The sequence below is a fragment of the Ciconia boyciana genome, chromosome 7 (genome assembly GCF_034638445.1).
Source record: "Ciconia boyciana chromosome 7, ASM3463844v1, whole genome shotgun sequence".
In the NCBI taxonomy this organism is placed as follows: domain Eukaryota; kingdom Metazoa; phylum Chordata; class Aves; order Ciconiiformes; family Ciconiidae; genus Ciconia; species Ciconia boyciana.
In genome coordinates this window covers 32,108,887-32,128,203 of record NC_132940.1, presented here as the reverse complement: position 1 = coordinate 32,128,203, position 19,317 = coordinate 32,108,887, and the positions used below count along the sequence as shown (strand labels likewise).

The 19,317-nt window shown below is 54.4% G+C and overlaps 1 protein-coding gene across 1 annotated transcript in view; it reads right to left on the bottom strand.

Moving 5' to 3' along the window:
- The window catches only part of ASTN1 (astrotactin 1), a 47,974-nt gene extending 28,893 nt beyond the window's left edge, over positions 1-19,081 (bottom strand). The window contains exon 1 of the mRNA XM_072867147.1: positions 18,799-19,081. Coding sequence (XP_072723248.1) covers positions 18,799-19,081 — 283 coding nt within the window. The remainder of the gene's footprint in view (positions 1-18,798) is intronic.
- Between the last annotated feature and the right edge of the window lie 236 nt (positions 19,082-19,317).

Sequence of the window (19,317 nt, the reverse complement as noted above, 5' to 3'; positions counted from 1 at the left end):
AAAGCAGCACCCTTCAGCTCATTAATATTTGAGGAGGACTCCTTGATGGAAGTTATTTAAATGATTAATAGATTATAGTAAATTTAAGCCTTAAAATAGGTTGTCATAATTTCAAATTTATTTAAACAGGCTTATTTTTAAAAAGAAAAATGTATTTCAATAAAAAAATGGATTCTTGTTTCAAAAGAGCACAATCCAGACACAGAGCCTGAGCGCATTATCCTCTCCCACCAGACATCACGACACGACCCTGCGGCTGCATTGCACACAAGTCAGAAGTGCTAGAAACAGAGGAAAACACCCCAAAAATCAACTGCCATCACCCCAAACCGGCAGGCTATGACCCTTCCATCACACCGCAGAACAAGGCTGCTCCACCATCTCTGCTCCTGCCCTGGGCAAAGGCTCTTGAGGCAGCGCCTGGATGAGTGAGCTTCATCCTTGGGTCTCCTCCTCCTCCTCTCCTCGAGGGTCTTAGCAACATGCCAGCTGCCCCTATCCAACTCCATTTCTACTTGAAAAAATTATACATACAAATGCTTTCCTCTGCCCATGAAGTTTTCCTGGAGTTTGGTTCAAGCAAGACCAAGACCAAGACAAGACGAAGACCAAGACCAAAACCAAGCTTCCTCCCTAACACAGCATCTCTTTGCTCTCTCTTCTCCCAGTCCAATGCATTCCACTTTTATCTTTGTCTTGCTCTCCAAGCAGACATCCTGTCACTTGGTTGGAGATGCTACAGTGACCCATGTAGCCAACTGGGGCTATTTATCTGGATGCTGGCAGGTGCCAACCCTGATGGCCAGGTCATACCACGGGGCCAGGAGACCCCAGAGGAGGTGGGAAAGTGGGCAGAAAGCCAAATAAAAAAGGCAGGGAGAGAGGATAATTTCAAGTTCAAAGTTTGAAAGATATTGATGATAGTCCTGGTCCCTGCATGGCTTTCATTAAGGCCTTGGATATGAAGCCATTAGCACTAGTATTAACTTCTTGCACCTCTGTTAAAAAATAGCCTGCCTGAGTCAGGGGTTAATAACAGTAGGAGACCACTAATTAGGCTGTGCTGCATTCACCTGGTATCAAACGTGGCCCAGGTCCTTCATATCTACAGGAGCAGCAGCCTCCAAAGACCCCAGCTGATGCTTTCAACATAATGGCTGTGGCTGCTCCCCTCCCAGACCATCTGCAAGGGGAGGGAGGGAGGAAGGAAAGGTTGTAGAGGAGCAAACTGAGGAGAGGACAAAAGTCCAGATGAAGTTGCTGGAGGTGGGAGGATTTATATCTGCTTCATTATTGATCATCCCAAATAACCTCATTTCCCTAGGGACAGCCATCCTAAGCTGTCCCAGTCCTTCTGGAGGCAACACCTCTGCATCTCCCAATTTGGGGAGGCAACACCTCCATTGCAGTGCAATTCTGCACCCGAGCTGGTGCAACATTGAAACCGTGGCCCCCGAGCCCAATGCCAACATGGACTCATTCCCACATCCTTGTCCCCCCGCCAAGACCTGGCATCGTGGCACACAAAGAGAGCAACTCTCCTTAAAAACGCACACCAGCATTTTGATGGAAAAAAAAACGGCAAAACAATTTTCCTTTCCATTTGGAAGTGTTTTGCACTAATAGACGCCTCTGATTAGTCAAATGAACTCTGCCATAATGCCAGTCTCTGCAGACTCATTTCATACAGCAGAGCACAGATTTTGACTTGGACTTATATTTCCTCATTAACATTTAAACCTGGCTTATTTTCCATCCAGAACCTGACTGTGTTTTTATTTAAGTTCCCCATTAGCTAAGGCTTTTGCTCCGTGTCTAAACCTCGCACATCCTTTAAAGGGCTCTAACTCAGCTAAAGCAAGCCCTGGCCTTGCATTCCTCCAAGGGTCTCCAATGTCTGAAGTACCTCAGGACACCTTCCCACCATGAGCCACTCGCACTCTCTATCAGGACCTCAGGCCTTGATTCCTATCAATTCAGATGTCAAAACGCATATCATGATATTTAACTCATTTTTACTTCTGAGGTTTTAGTGACACATCTTTCATGGGATAATATTCCTGTTTTTATGGGCCTGTTTAAAAAAATCACATTCATCACTGACTATCCATATTTTATTTGCATTTTTTTTCCTGTCTCAAATCTGAGGTAGGAAAACCAGCTCATTCTGTAGTTCATTCTGCCTTTTCAAGACAATCCAGCTTTTCCATACCAGCAAGCACAAACCTCACTTTATCTATTAGGAACCTGCTTCAAGGGACAGGGCACCTTGGGCAAAATTTCCAAAAGACCCATAGACATGGGAGAACTTAAAGGCTCAGGGAAAAGGCACCCGCTGTACCTGGAGCCACTCTCTGGCTAGATCAGAGAGATCACCCCACCACGACGTCTGCACGTGGGGCTGGTACACGTGAAGCCATTAGCTGTTGTAGCAAGGCTGACAGCTAACCAGGTTTCTCCTTGAAACGTAGGATGCCTTTGCTTTTGGGAAGGTTATCAAGGAGTTACATTTCAAAGCTGTAGCCACGCTTTAGCCTTGAACTGGGATTTTTGTCCCGAATATGCCATGGCCCTAATTCGTTCCTTTCTTTAACAACAAAACCCTCCATCGCTCTGGGACTGACATTATGCCATGCGGCCGTTTGCAGAACGAAGGACACTGATTCATCATTAATGGGTCTGAGTCGACCGGGTTTGCTCTGCAGCTGCTGACCTTACAACGCGACGTGCCCCATTGCCCTTCTCTTCCCTGCAGACCCAAGGACATGCCCAACCGCACCTGTGTGACGTCCCCTCCAAGGTTATTTTTCCACTGCATTTGTCAATTTTGACCAAAAACTGGGGAAAACTTGGCTAATGCATGTGGCTGCAATGAGCAGGCTGGGACATTCACTGGTGTTTGATTTTCATTCCTGTTCTGTTAGTTTGGTCCCATCTGCCGTAACTGTGAACTACAGAGGAGATGTGGGAAGAGAGACAAATCCACCTCCTGGACCAACACTCAGGAGAAATGGTCATGTAAAAAAAAAAAACCCAAAGCTTCACACCACGACAGTGAGCAAAAGCAAAATAAAGAGGATGGGTGACAAGAACTTATGAGATGCAAGTTTGATATTTAAATCCCAGAAAGGACCACATTTCTAGTTGATATCCCACCCTGCAATGCCATCACATCACCTCTTCCAGAAGGAAGCCCAGGTCTCCACGGAAAGAGCCCAAATGATGGAGAAGCTCCCAATCAGCCATGGAAAATGACTGCCCTGGCTAAATCACCTCCCAGCAAATCGGTCAGCCCAGATGGTGCTCACCTATGAGCAGCGGAGGAGGGCAGCTGCTGAACTCCACCAACACACCAGCTATCACTCAGAAAGGGTGAGCAACTGGAGGAGCAAAACTTGGCAGAGGAGACCCCAATCTCTTAAAAAAGCTCTTGTGCATTATGGAAATTACAGACCAGTAAATCCTACTTCTGCCCTGGACAGTTTGTTAGTGGAACCGGTAGATGTGTGGATATATACGGGTCGCTCAACACTGTAAGCCAGTAGATAAGGGTGATCCATTTTGATGGACTCGTTTCAAAGAGTCCTTGTCAAAATCTACCCTCAAAGTTTCCCAAAGCACCGAAGTGGGGTTGGGATAAGAGGAAAGGTCCTCTTGAAGCCCACCAGGAGGGGGAGGAATAAGAAGTAAGTTTTCACAATGAAAGGAGGTTACCAAAAAGCCCCACAGAGATCTTTGTCAGGACCTCAGCTGTTCAGAAATGCTCTGGAAGAGGAGGCGAATGACAAAGTTGGTCACCAACGCTAAATTTAGTCTCCACAAAGCTAAAGCTGTGAAGTGCTGGAGGAAAGTGGGCAAGGAAGTGGGCAGGTGAAATTCAACTTTGGTGAAAGCAAGCCAATCTTGAATCCTGCAAGTGGTATTCAGGTCAGCCATCTCATAACGAAGGAGGCAGAGCTAGGAAGCTTCAGAAGAGGGGTACAAGGAAGATGAGATGTCACAAACGGCTTTGTGGAGAGAAGAAACCAACTGCGTTAGGACCCCTCAGCAAGGAAAACAAATAACTGAGCAGGGACATGCCTATAAAAGCCTATAAAATCATGAAGCCAGTGCAGCAGTGGGAAAGGCAATGATTATTGACTATTTCTCACTTTGCAAGAATTAGGAGTGTAAAAACTAACAAAAGGCTCTGTTTCATCCACCATAAAGTAAGAAAGCACTGAGAAAGGAACTGAATTCAGGGAAGACCAGCGGCTATTGAGCCAGACAGCCCAGAGGCAAATCCCAGCTTGAGAAATCCCTGCAGCACAGACCTCAGCAGTAGGGAAAGGGCCATGCAATACATATTGTGTTTTTTACATTTTTTCCCCCAAGTATCAGCTGCTTGCCATGGCTGGAGATGCTGACAAACCTACTGTCCCCGACACTGCCCCGTGTCTTGGGGATGGGGGGTGGCTGCAAAGCCAGCTAGCTGCTGCCCAGGCCACCCTTTGAGGATGCATCCCACATCAACATGTCCCTTCAGGAGCGGCTGAGACCCTCTGCTCCTCCAGGCACTGCCTTGCTGGGGGAAGGAGACCCCAAGGCAGCTGCCTCCCATTGAGACAGCCTCTTGCCACCCAGCCAGCAACCCCCCCCTCCAAACCCCAGCCCTCCATGCTGTCAGACCCTACTGACCCAAGATGCCTGCCAAGATTACCTTCAGCTTTCCAAGCCAGCCAGCGATTTTCACGGGGAGGCAAAGGGCTATTTATATTCATCGTGGGCTGGCAGGGAAGGTAATGGCCAGCCACTCCAGCCCATCTGCCAGGCACTTAGCAAGACATCAGAGCATATCGTACAGGCGAGGTCAAGCAGCAGCGGTGGTGGGACAGGCAGGGGAGGCGAGGGATGCATTACAGAGATGACATGGACTTCACTTCAAGGGTAAACTTCAGACTGCTCCTGCAGACTAATTTGTTTAAGTGCTCATTGCGCTGAGGCCAAGAGGTTGGGCAAATTAGACATTATTTTGGCGTTCTCATGCTCTGCACAGGAAATTAGCATGGCTGCTCGTTTCTCATCTCCTGGGGGGAGAGCCAGGACCTGCCTCTCCTCTGGGGCATGGGAGAGATAAGGTGGCCCTCCCAGGGGGTGAAACAGGACTGAAATAACCCTGTCTGCTCTCCTGCAAACAGCAGGGCGAAGAGGTTTTCCAAAGGGTGGTCCTCCTCTTCCTCCCACCTCCCCTGGAGGGACCGATGCTGGTCTTGGGGGCAGGATGAATCGCCACCAGTGGCCCCATACTGGGATGGAGAAGGCAGGCATGGGCTACTGCCAACTGCAGCCTAATGTCATAAACTCTTCGGTACTTGGGAGCTCTTACCCGATTTCAAGCTCCGTATTCGTTTGTGGAGAGGCTTTGAAAGATAACAAGGAGAAGGGGAAAAAAAAGAAAAAGAAGGAAGAAAGATGTAGAAGCGGAAAAAGTTGACTGTGCATCTTGAATTTATCACTCTTGAAAGAAGAGCTTGTCAAGAGGGCCAGAGACCAGTCAGTGCGGGGTGATCAATGGGAGGACTTTTGGGTCTAGTCAAGCTTGTTTCAGATTTACAGGAAGTGAATAGGGGCATAAATCTGTCGCCGCCTGACGAAAATGGAGGTAATTAAATCTGCAGGTGTATATAATTGTCATATTGACGATCTATATAAATCAGCGGAGCCAGCAGAGGCACAAAGCACTGTGTTGAGCATGGAGCCTCGCTGCAAGGAGCTGTTTGCCCACCTGCCTGGCCAGGGGACAGGACCAGCAGGTACAGGACACAGCCCTGGGGACACCCATCTCACCCGCATGGACCTGCCCATCACCGCAGCCACCACGACCCTCTCCTCCATGAGACACCTTCTCCAGATTGCCCCCACAGTCAGTAAAAGCAGCAGGACCCCCCCGCTGCTTTCAATGGATGCAATTACCCGCAGTCTCATCCTGGCTACTGCCAAACTTCCCGTGACTTCAGGAAGATGAAGACAGGACCCTGAGCCCAACCACAGACACCACAGGGGGCTCTTTGCAGCCACTTTGAAGCTCCGAGCCCAGGTGCAAGTGGGGCACTGACTTGATCTTGCAGCAACTCTTTTTTTTTTTTTTTTTTAATTTATTTTAACCTTTGTTATTTTGGGAACTTTGAAGCCTAAGCTGCTCCGAGGTGGCTGCCTTTGCAGGAAGGACAGAAAGTGCAGAGTGGGGATTTGAAAGAGGGGGAGAATAGGGAGGGGAAGAAACGGTGCTTCACAGCTGAGGTCTACGGCAGCTCCTTCACCATTTCTCCCGCGTACCAACAAACCCACACCAGGAGGCACTCGGGGCTCTTTTACCAGCAGCTATGGGAAATCTGGATGCAAAGCAGCCACAGTGTCTTCCATTTATCTAACACTGTGACCCAGAGAAACTTCAAAGACCTTTGCAGACCTGCATTCCTTCTCCCACTGCTCAATGGGACACCCCTCGGTCCCCAGGGTGGCTGCAGAGCTTCCCTCCCAGCCGCCGCGGCTCAGCCCTGTTCCTGCCGTGCATGCTGGTGCCACGGGGACACATTTCTTCCCGCCTTGCCGGGAAGGATGGGAACACGAGGGAAGGCTTTCCCATCATCTTTGCCAGCCAAGCCCCCTCACACATGCCTGAAGGCCAGCCCCGCTTCCCAGGTTGAGTGCTACATACGTGCAGCAATTGGATAATTAAAAATTAAGCAAGCGTTTCTGCATTGCAGTCCAAATTATGTAACGCCGCTCTTCGGTTTCAGCACCCATCAGCTTTAATGCAATCACACAGCAGTACAGCCCTGCCTGTATTTACCTGCCTGTCTTTGCAGGCAGGGCTTGCGCCCTTGGCAGGAAAAGGAAACCCCAATGTCATAACCACGGGCAGAAAGTTCCCTCGCATTCACATGAAAAAAAAAGGAGGAAAATCTACTTATTTTCTTAGTCTAGGGCTGAAATCTGGGATGGCCAGAAAAAAAGGGGCACAGCAAAGCACTGAGGGTCACCTGGGCCAGGGCAGCACCCCTGTGACTGGGATGTTTATGAGTGAGGGGCTGCTGCCTCTTGCTCCTCCTGCGCCAAAGGGAAGCAGCATCCCATGTTAGCAAATAAGCAGCATTTCTGTAAGCAAACAAAATTAAATCAAGGCTAGGAGTGAGCTGCATTTTTGGTATCTTGAGAGCAAAGAGCCCTGCCAGACTCTGAGCACTGGGTAACTGCAAACTCCTACATTTACGGCCACATCTTTGCTTTATCCCCGTGGACTCTGGCTGTTGCCAAGACTGGAGCTCAGCAGGCCAGCCTGCCACCTCCTCCCTTCCTTGGCCAGAAACTGGCCAAATACACAGCCATGGCCTCTGCAGTGGTATTCCCAGGGCACAGACACTGCCACCCAGTGTGAAATCAGCCATTAATTCCTGCAGTGATTAGCTCCAAAGGGCGCTTTACTGGGCTCCGTGCACGGCAGCTTCAAGAAGCCACCAGGGATGCTGCAGCTCACACCTGCAACGAGTGGCTTTGCCAGTACCCTCCATCACTGCTCCTAACGCCCCTTGGCTTTCGTGTCGTCCCTCCAGTTATTTTCTACCTCCTGCCATCGCGCCTCTCCTCCCACCTCGTGGTCCTTCCTTTCCTGCCTTCCCTCCATCATCCCGATGCTTTCCTGCTGCTGGCACGGCTGTGTTTCACATGCATCCTGCCTTTCATCCCACGGCACATGGAAAGCCCTTCTTCCCTGGCAACTGAGCTTTAATTACAAGGAGGTGGCTGGATCCAGCCCGGGCTGACCGTGCCACCACCCTCCCATGGGGAGACATGCACCACGCCCATCCTGGGAACCTCCGCATCCCTCATTCAGCTCCCAGCCCCAGTGCCCACAGTGCCCCTTCACCCCAGTCTGTGCCAGCCAGCGTGGGATTAGTGCAGGGGATGCTTGGGGCCAGTGGCTTAAGGCTGAGTCCTCTGGCTGTTAACCAGCGATGTGCCTTACTCAACGAGTAAGAAAAGGGGGAAACATGGTCATAAAAAGCTGTGGAAGCCAGCCCAGGTCCAAGGTTGACTAAGTGGGCTCGATGCATGCAATGCACTTCCCTCCCCAGCTCACAGGCATTTCCACTATCCACTGAGGGGGCTGCACTATTTCTCCTGCCGACCAGGTCTGAGCGCACCGGGAGCACGGCACACCCAGGAAGAGAGCAGCTCCTGCTGGAAAGCTAATAAAACTGGTTTGATTTTTCCCTGGAAGGATGTTTTAGGCACTGTCTTGCTTGCAGATGTTTGGACACAAAGCCCAGCGCAGCTAAAGCTGCACCTTGGTGTGAGCTGGGACGAGACCCCTGCAGCTCCCGGCTCACGGGCCAGCAGAGACATTTGTAATTCCCCCCAAATTCCCAGGCCACATGTGTCAAGTCTGCATACACAAAGTCCCTGGCTTGTCCCTTTTGCCAGCAAGAAAGCCAGCAGCTCCATGGCAGCACAGTGGCTCTCGAGTCCCATCACTGCTCCTCTCCAGAGCTCTCCTGAAGTGGTGAAACCCAGAGCCCAGCTATTTCTGGCTGAGCAATAGAGGGAACATTGGGGAGATGCACCTCTGGGATGGGAAAACTGCTCCGCACCGGCACGACCGCCACCCAGGATGGTGGGAGGCCAGCCTGGGGTGGTGGGAGGCACAGCAGGCTCTCCGGTCCAAACCTGACATTTCCAGGAGATTTCCCAGTGGCTGCGGACACTGGGGACATCATTAGGGGAGCGGATGGGCTGAGAGCACCGCAGCAATTTAAAGTCTGCGCTGAGCCGGAATTACTTCCCCTGGGATCCTGCAGCCACAGCTGCAAAGTTGACCCTGGCAAGAAAATTTGGGAGCACGATGTCTCCTCTCCCAGGCATCTCCCCATCCCTGCCGAAGCCAGCCAGCTTGACCAATCCCCGCAGAAGCCCCCCTGCCACCATGCTGTGCTGCTGCCCTTCTCGGCAGGAGAAAGGGCACTACCTCCTGATGCCACACACAGAAAGACAAATCACCCTGACCTGCGCTGAGCCGCCCATCCCCATGCTGGAGCTGTGCCCCGTAGTCGTTTCCCACATCCTCACTCCTCCTGCAGCACCCTGAACCTTTCATTCACACCAAGCCACCCCCCCAACACTCCACCTACGGACCTAGGAAGGGGTTTTTTAAGCCACCTCTTCTAAAAAACCACCCTGCTTCTTCATCCGTGGTGGAGAAAACCCATTACGGGAGGGCATTTGCTGGCCGCAGGGCAGCGGCACCAGGGAGGACTGGGAGCCCACCAGCCCGGGCAGTGGGTTCCCAGCACCGTGCCCTCCCTCTCTCGCTCCCCTTGGGATGCTCAAATTAATTGCCTTGTCTCCTGGAGCTTTTAGCTGGAACAAATAAAAGAAAAAGGGGGGTTGCCAAAACCCATAATAAGGTCTACAGTTCCTCTGAGCTACAAGGGCTGCTTTAAATTTCAGGGTTTTTTCTTTTTTTTTTTTTATTTGAAGGAGGTTTCCATGGTAACTGTCTCCCATCACACAAGAGCCTGTCCCCGGGATATTTCGGGGTTGCTAATATCTGCTTTCCTGGGCAGCCACTGTGTTGTGACGGTGACATCGTGGCCAGTTTTTTTGGCAGGGGAGGTCCATAGGAGTGCAGGAGAGAGAAACAGGAGGTGTCACCCCCAAAAACCAAGGTCAAGGTCCTGCCTGTACCCGGTTTCCCCTGCCCATCCCCTGCCCACCAGGCAGACCTCCATCCCAAAGGACTCTGGCAACCAGGCAATGGTTTCACTTGGACCGCGGACCCAATTCGGGGAGCACTCCCAAGGCAACACAGCCCTTGCTGGGCCAAGCAGAAGCAATGTGTCCATGCAAGGGCATGGGCAGGGTCTCCTTAACATCTTCTACCGCCTTCTCCAACCCTTCTCCAACTTCTTTACTTCACCATGTTAGTTTTCAGCTGGATCAGCTCCCCACAGGAGCAAAGCTAGCTCTCTGCATCCCCCATAGCTGCTTGCTCTGCTACACTCGTTAGTCATCCTAATTACTGAAATGCCTCAGAGACAGCCAGGAAAGGGACCGTGTCTCCTCTTGCATCGGGGCCGTGGACCCCAAACTTCTGTGACCAACATGCCACCACCAGAGAGAGGGTGTCTCAAGGACCCTTTACCCCTCCTTCAATTATAAACGGTGAAAAAATCCCCTGCCTGTTCCCCAGCAGATCTCAGGCTCTGCAGACAGGACACAGCAGAGGGGACAGGCTCAGACCCCTGCCCATGCCCATCACTGGCAAACAAGGCCCCACAGCAAAGCAAAGCATGGGGTCAGCTTAGACCACATCCCAAAACAGACCCAAAAGAGCCCAGCACTGGAGATGCAGAGAGAGCATCCATCCCAAGCATCCCTTGGCTGCAGGGCAGCAAAACAGGATCAGAAATACCAATGCAGCGTGTGGGAGTGGAGGATGCTCTCCTCCGGGCGCTTTCTCAGCATTAAGCCAAAGCGGGGCGGCCAGAACCTGGCAAACAAAAATCTTCCCTTATCTAGACAAATCCCGCAGCCTCCAGCGTGCTGCTGCTTGGGGGTGAGCCGCCGGCCACAGCCAGGCTGGCGGCAGAGAAGCCAGAACCTGGCAATTTGCAAGTAAAAGGACAGCCAGTCTTAAATGACAGAGCCGTCACCATCCAGACACTGCCTTAATCCCGCCAGGCAAAAATTCCTTAATTTGAAGGACGGCTTAGCAGCGAGACTCCAAGAGAGATGATTTCAGAGCCTCCATTTAGCTGGCTAAGCAACCATTTTAAAAAAAAAAAAAAGGTAGAAAATGGGCTGTGGCCCAGAAGCAAATGCTGCCGGCATGGGGAGAGCAGGGCAGAGGTGAGATAGTGGCGTCAGGGAGGTGTGTGGCTGCCCAAGGGTGCCCTCCACCGTGTGGACCACAGCCAGTTCCTGGGGGTAAATCATGCCTGCAAAGCTCTGGGGGCCTTCAAGGAGTGCCCGCGTGGGCAGCCCGACCCCTGAAACTGGGACAGGTCTCGGCACAGGAACAGGAGCGAGCCTGAGCATCCCTGCCAGGATGCGGTCTGGGAGCGATTAAAGGGAGCAGGGAGCATCGCTCTGCACATCCAGCCAAAACAGGAGGCCAGGGCCCCACAGCCTGCTCGGCTGAGCACCGGTCCCCTGCCCGCCCTGCCGGGCGCTGCCAGACCCTGACACCCACCACTGAAACGCCAAGCGGCCCCACGGCCCGCTCCCCCCACTGCTTTCTGGGTCAGCGAGATCCCCTCCCAGCCCCGTTGCCACTGGAGCCGGCTGGATGCACGGTTGCTGTGGCAACGGGTTCCCAGAGACGAAATCCCTATTTCTTACTTTTTTTTTTTCCTTGGTTAAGAAAAAATATACAAGAGGCCGTCTACATCCACCATAGCCCCGAAACCTCCAATTCCAGTAAGAGAGTGGGTCGGCGATGGGCACAGCATGGGGGCAAGGTGTCCATAAGGATGGGGATGTGCACCCTGTGCCTTCCTCCTGAGCCTTGGTCACCCCTCGTTTGGCCATGGGGAAACCCATGCTCCTCCCGGGGTGCTGCCCACTTTCCTGCAGCATTTTTCACCCTGGCCGCTGGGTTTTAAGGGCTGCCCCTGCTCGTAGCTGAGGCTGGTACTGGGCTCCATCACCTGGAGGAGAGTGTGTGACCAGGCATGGGGGGTGCGTTCAGTGCTTCAGTGGCTCTGAGCAGGTCACCTCACTCACTCTGGCCCATCCTTCAGCTGGAAAAGAGATGTGGAGAGGTCAGGTTTACATTGCATGGCCAAGAGCAAGGGCAGAGCGGGATCCCACTTGCAGTTTGCAGCCCAAACCCTATTAGATGAGCCTGTCCTCTCCCACCAGGTGCTCCAGGGCAGGTCCAGGGCAGGATGCATCCCCTCAGCAGGTCCCTCTCTACTTTGCTGGAAGCTCTGCAAGTCCCCAGGCCTTGGTGGCACCCTTTGGGGCATGCTGGCCTCTGCTGCCAGCACCCAAGAGGATGCCTCCAGTGTGAAAAGCAAGCACCAAAGCGTCAGAGGGGGAAGGAGGTGCAGCAGCACTGAGGTCTCAGTGATGGGCTGGGCCAATGGAGAAAAAAGGGGGAGGAAAGCAATGGGGAGGGAAGCATCTCACACCACAGACTGGGCAGCCGGCAGTGCTCTGGATGCTACGGACAACGTCCCACCACTAGCACCAACCACTCCAGGAGCACACAGGAAGAAGGTTGTACCCCTGGATTTGCAGGAGATGTAAACCCCAAAGCATCCATCTCAAATTCACCCCACGGCGGTGGGAAGTGGGGTTAGGACCCTGGCCAGGTGATCAGCTGCTGGCAGCGGAAAGGAATTAAGTGCATCCCACTGCCAGGGCAGGTTTTGCCAAGGTGCAGGAGGGCTGCCGAGATGGGGTGTTTCAGGGTCCCTTCCCCACCGCAGGTCCTGGCATGGGTGGGTTGGGACCCCCCTGGTGAACCCCCTGGCTGCCCTCCAAGCCACCCAGCAGGGAGGTGCTGGCGGCCGCCCCCTCGGCCAGGCACGCGGGAGCATAGATCATACCGCCAGGTTTCAGTGCATGCGACAGTGTCCAGGATCAAAGCCAAGTTCAATTAATGGCTCACAATCTTATTAGAGAAATTATTTCAGGATCTCGAGTAAAAGTCCAATATATCCACTCCATTCCATTAGTCAGGCTCATTTAGTAATTCAATCAATCTAAGCAAGGCAATTGAGCTCCTCTGGTATAATTTAACTCGGTTATTCTCTAGGTACTTCAGAATTTCTTAATATTTGCTCCATTATTTTGCCATTACACCTATTTCTAGGTGCAAGGTTCGCACCAGAGCGATGCTGTGGGTCTCGTGGTGGGACCAGCCCCACTGCAGCCCTCTGCTGTGCCCTGGTCTCGCAGGATGGGGATGCGTGACGGGGAAGGGGGGCTCCAGTAGTGATACTGGGGTGCCCTCACCTCCCTTGGAAATGAAGTAGAGTGGGGACCAGCACTGCAACACCCCAAGACCCCCTTTCCCACCGCAGAGAGCTGGGACCAAAGAGCTGCCCTGTGTGCCACCAGCTTTGAGACCCACAACCGGTGCCCAGACCCAAGCGAGAGGAGTGGGGCCAAGCAACTGCCAACCAAAACCCATCAGGATGCTCTTCTCGCTTGACGTAGAAGTGGGGAAAAAAAAAAGGGATAACGCAACCCTGCAGCCCCTTGGCTCCTGCTTCCCTCCTCTGAGGCTGTTTAGGAGCCAGGGGTCAAGGGCAGACAGCGAGGGGACACCACCTCCCGCAGTCCACAGCGGCTGGGAGACGCACAGGACGTGGATGAGAGCCGACGGGTGTCACATCTCGCCTCCTCCCCGTGCAGCCTGGAAGGAGAGCTGGGGCAGGCAGGTGCACCGGTGGCTTGTCACCCCGATTAGCGGCAGCCTGCATCCCTGCGGCAGTCTGTCTCGGATCCCCATGACCCGCAGTGCTATCCCCCATTATTAACCCAGGGACGATGTGGCCAGAGCATCCACCAGCACAGTCAAGAGCTTAGCAGAGATTTAACAAAAAAAATTGATTAGATATTTTGGGGAGATATTCAAGAGCTGTTAAATATGCCCAACTCATTGGTGCCTTTGAAAAATCTCACCCCTCTAAAAAATTAGAATTGATTTTGTATTTAAAAAGGAATCTATTTAATTTAAAAGTAAGATAATTTGAAATCATGACAGCTTGTATTAAGGCCTGAGTTTATGATAATCTATTAAAGTCATTGAAGTTAAGAACCTTCTCCCATCCTTTGCTGCCAAGGCTCCCATGAGGGCAGTGGGGAGCGGGGGAAGTCAGGGGGCGAAGGGCTGTGCTGCCCCCCTTTCAGGGCACGGCAGCTGGGCTGGAAACCAGGGAGGCAGAAAAAGCTCCTTCAGCTCCTCCATGCTCAGGAAAAAAAAACAAACCAGGACACGAGAAACCATCCAGTATTTCAAAATCTTGAATTATCTGGCACCCAGAAAGCATGGGTTTGACCCACTAGCTCCACTTTCTCATTCCTCAAGTCCATTTTATGCACAAAACTGCATTTCGAGACTTCGCTTTTCAAGTATCTAGTGCATTTCTTGGGCGAAGGAGTCAAAGATGCCGTCTTTCGCGCAGTTTTTAATTGCATTGCAAATCTCCAAGCCCAAGGGGCTGCGGGAAGCTATGATGCTAATAAATACCCCGCTCGCCAGTTTGTAACCTGCAAAGGATGGGGCCCACAAAAATTAGCAGCCTGCAGGAGTGTGAATACAGTTAATGACATATCAAATGTGGCTGGATGCTGCCGAGCCAAGCAGCAAGGAAGAAGGGGGTGTGAAGGTTAGCGGACAGGGAATATTGAGCTGCTAATTAGCATTTTGTAATGGCCACTGACCAGTGAGACTCAGCCTCCCTTCAGGAAAAAATACAACTAACGCCACAAACACAAAATGAGATGAAAGATGACCATTTCAAATGGAGGTTTCCTTGATTTAAAGCAGGATGAAACTCGGTGCTTTTAAATGCAGGCAGCCTGGCGCGCACCAGCGAGCAGCCCTATCCCTGCTCCCATGCCCTGGTGGCTTCCCAAAAATTCAGGAGGTGGGAAAAAGCCTCACAGCAAAACGGGGAGGGGGGGGATGGTGTCAGGGTCTCTTTGAGGACATGCATATAAATCATGTGGGTTTTTATGGGTACGAGCACGAAAGGTGATGCACATGGGGACCACGTGCTGCCAAGCTGCTCCTGAGCAGCAAGGCAGCACGTGCACAAGAAGGCAGCCAGCGCAATTAAAACATGCTCCGTTCATTAGCAAAGGGAGCTACGAAGCAGCTGAAAGCCCTGCCCAAGTGTCTCCCCTCGCCATAAACGAAGGGTAGTAATCCCAAAAAATATCCCTCTGCTTTCAGAGGAACGTGGGAGCAGCCACGGGGTCCCCACATTTGGGAGGGCTGAGCACCAATGCACTCGACACACCTGTCTCTGGCATCTGGATGGCTGGCGGGAGGTGAGACCCAAAAAAGTTGCACGGAGAGCAGACAGCAAGCAATGCCTCACCCTCTCAGGTAAAGATAAATATAAAGCTAAAGTTGCAGGACAGCAGATCAGTGCAAGCCAAAGCAAGGGCATCGCCCCCAGCACCTGGCTGAGCCACAGCTCACTGCTACCTGCAATGGGGAGAAGCAAATGCATGAAGGGCATGGATGCCAGTCCCCACACATGACTTTCCCGCCACCCCCCACAGACCCTGAGGTCAGGCAGACAGTCCCTGGGTCCCCATCATCCCTACTGGCACAGGCAAACCCCGGCAGAGCTTGGCTCAGGGGGGGTCCATCAAAGTCCCTGCTGCACAACCCACCAGCACTGAGGGGATGCCCGCAACCTCCACGCTCATCATTAAGTTGGTTGTGTTACCAGAGCATCTTGTCAGGGGTGGGGAGTGACAGCCATTTTTGGGGTGTCCAGTTCAACACACACCCCTGGCACCCTATTTTTAGCAAGCAACATACATGGCTCTCCAAAGACCCCTGCACATCTCTAGCTGGTGGAAAAACCTTGACCCATGTGCCCATTGGTGGGATGCCCGGCTCGGCCACCACGGCAGGGAGGTGCCACCAAGGCAGGGGAAACCACGCATGCCGGTCTCCATGAACGCCAGCCAAGCTTGAAAGCACTTGAATTATTTAAGGAGTTTTGAAGGGACAGCCAGGGCTGGAGGGGGAATGACACCCAGATACATTTGGGCTCCCCAATCCTGACCCTTTCCTGGCTGCTCCCCTTGCCCCTTCCCCTGCTGCCGCCCCAGCCTGCCCCAGCCATCTCCCCGGATGCTCCCGCCATCTTCGTGGGGAAACTGAGGCACAGAGCAACTCCGAGTGAGTTGCTCAAGAGCCCAAATGGCAGAGCCAAGGTGCCACCCACGGAGTACCGCCTGCCCTTTGCAGTGCTCAAAGCCCACACCCAGGCCCTCCCCAGCCCAGGGGCAGCACCCTGGAGTCTGGTCCAAGCCCCTGCCAGCCAGTGGGCAGCTCCCCTCCCTTCGGGAACCCCTTCCCTGTACACAGGCCCTGGATCTGAAAACCACCGAGAGGAGAAGGAGCAGTCACCCAGCTCTCTCCCAAGTAGAGACACCCCGAACCAGACCTGGCTCAGAGGCACAGAGGTGGATGTGGGGATTATCCACTGCTTTGACACACTATTGTACATCCAAATGCAACAAGGTGGGCACAATTAATGGGTCTCGGGTTTGCTGGGGACAGTGCAATCAGCACTGCATGAAGCCAGGTTCCTGGGAAGGATGCTCAATTGCACCCTCCAGCCACGCACAAGCCTTGTGGAAACACAAACAGCTGCCAATACCAGTTCCACACATCGACCCAACATGGCCACGTCCCCATCGAGTGTGCAGCACCAGCAGTGATGCTCTCTGCCCCATGGGTTTCTTGAGCTGGGGGCTCTCTGGCTCCAGAGGATGCAGCCTCTGAGTTACTAAGTCTGGGTCTTGCAAGACCTCTATGAACTTCAGGGTTTCTGCCATGCAAAGGCAGTACCCAGGCTAATAATAATAATACCACCATCACCACCACCCAGACATAGCAAAGCAGCACAACAACAACAATAATAATACCCACACGTGGCAGAATGGCCACACCAGCTTCAAAGCAAGCTTTTCTCTCACGGGAGGGAGGGAGATGTAACATGGCATTTCCCAGGAGTCACCAAGCCAAAACCCTGGCAAACAGGGGGCCCGTGAGGTGCCCTGTCCTGCCAGGCCAGCCCCCACCCCCAGCATCCTGCAGGGGAGAGACCTGTACTGGGACCACCTCTGTGTCTCCACAACCCAAACCCCTGCATGCTGAGGGCTGGTGCAGCCCCATGCACCCACAGGCTCTCGGGGGACCGATGTCCCCGGCAGCAATGCCCAGGAGAGCCCGGCCACCACCAGGACATCAGGGTGTGCTGACATGGGGCGAGCCGTCCTCGTATTTGTCTGGTGGCCATAAACAGAAGGCGGTGAAAGCAAACCCCTGCCTGGCATCACCAGTGCAAGCCCTGGGTGCCGCACGGGCTGTTAGGGCGGGTGAGTCCTTTCCTGCACTGCTCAGCATTCGGCACCTTGTGGATTTGAAAAATCCCAGGGAAAATCCTCACAGTACCAGCCAGGGGCCATGTCTGGGGACCCCCGCCCAAGCAGCACCACACATCCCTGCCCAGATGCTCCCCATTGGCAGCATCCCAGGCCCTGGGGCCCATCGGGGTCCGGCTCCATGGGAGCGGGTCCGAGGTGGGCAGGGGACAAGCGCCCATGTCGCCTTTGGGGCGTCAAGGCGGCGCGGGGCTGGCGGCCATGCCTGCGCGTCCCCTGCATCCGCTGCGCTGCCGCCCCGTTGCCACAGCAACGCTCTCCGGCCTCCGCCGCAGCATCCCGCAGCACAGGGCTTGGACCGGGGGGCAGCACAGCCCACTGCCCCCTCCCCGCATGGCCCCTGGCCTTGAGCAAATCATCCCTGGGTGTCCCCGCACCTCCCCCCCCCCCCCCCCCGGCATCAACGGCCCCCCACCTGCCTCTGCCTTTCTCACGGGAGAAGGGGGATGTCCATGCAGCGGTGAGTGCTGCTCCGAGCCCACGCAGCACGCAGGACCGGGGGTTTTTTTGCACACAGAAGGGTCTGGGTGCCAGGGAGGTGATGAAGCACTGGGGAGAAAAACTGGGTTGGAGCCACCGTTACACTCTGCCCACACACAAGGGTGGCACAGAGGGGCAACGTCACGCAAAGCAACACGCCGGTGCCTCATTTTTTGGGACAACATCCAGACAAGGGTGGCATTTTAAAAACTTCACAGGGCACCCAAGGTGCTGCTGGAGCAGCGACGGATGGACAAGGCTTGCAGGAGGTGTGCACAGCCCCCACAGGGCTGCTAGGAAAGTGATGGTGGCATTTGCCCAGGGCAGGGGGTTACATGCAGGCGGTGGTAGGAAACTCGTATTCTGCACTAATATCACTAAAAATTAAAAATCTCAGCGACTTGTTCCAGGTGGCACGGAGGGAAGCAGGTCCCTGCGCACAAGTGGCAGAGGCCTTTCTCTGATCCCAGCATAAACAAAGGAGCAAACGATTGGCTTTTTGGTGGATGAAAACTGAAGCAGCCCATCAGATTTGGGCAGATGTGCCTCACACAGTGGATGAAGCACAGAGGCCTGGCTAGAGCGGGTGGGAACCACCTGGACGACGTGAGCAGGCCAAAGCCTAAAACCTGGGGGTGGGAGTACTGGAGACAGCACACACAGGCGGGATGGGAAATGCTAGGCACCGGAGTATTTTTCCACCAGGCTGCAGGAAAAGTGACTCTGCTTGGGGGCAGACAAAGCAGAAACCGTCACCTCCAGCCAGCTACGCTGGAAGCAGACTGCGGGCCTCCTGCCAGCACAAGCCACGGGTGGCCGTGCACTGAGCTGGAGACAAGCCGTGCGGATGACAACCCGGGGGTGCACCGAGCACCCCAGGCCTGCAGCATCTCCACGGCATCCAGCCCGGTGCTGCAGCCGGTGCCGAGATGCTGCAGCGGGGTGAACCGGCACCGGGGCCGAGATGCTGCAGCGGCGTGAACCGGCGCCGGGGCCGAGATGCTGCAGGGTACCCGCACGCCGGTGCCGCAGGGAGGAGCCCCGCAGCCGGGGATGCTCGGGGCCCGCTGCCGGGAGGGGAGGGGACCCGCCGCGTACCGGCGCTGCCCGCAGGCCCGCCCGGAGGCTCACCCAGCACGAAGTAAGGCAGCTCCGTGTTCTCCAGGTCATCCACCACCACCATCTCGCCGGGGAAATCGTTGCGTACGGAGAAGAGCAGCTTGGGCTCGGCGGCCGAGGGGCCGTGCATGATGCTGAGGTCGTTCTCCCGCAGGAAGGGCAGCGCCGACACCGTGATGCTCTTCAGCTTACACTCCAGCTCCTTGGCCGCCGCCTCCGCCGCTGCCTCGGCGGGGCCGCTGCCCGCCGCCAGGCAGCAGCCGGCGAGCAGGGCGCACAGCCCGGCCAAAGCCATCTTGGAGCCCCGCGCCGCGCTCCCAGCGCCGGCCGGGCGGGCGGGCGGCGGCGGCGAGGGGCGGGGACGCGGGGCCCGGCGCCTCCCCGTGCGGCTCGGCTCGGCTCGGCTCGGCTCAGCACGGGGAGGCTCGGTTTCCCCGGCCCCGCGCCTCCCCCCTCCTCCGCTTCCCCCCTTTTTCCCCGCATCCCTGGAAAACCGGGAAGGCTGCGGAGCGATGCGGCGGCGGGAGGGGT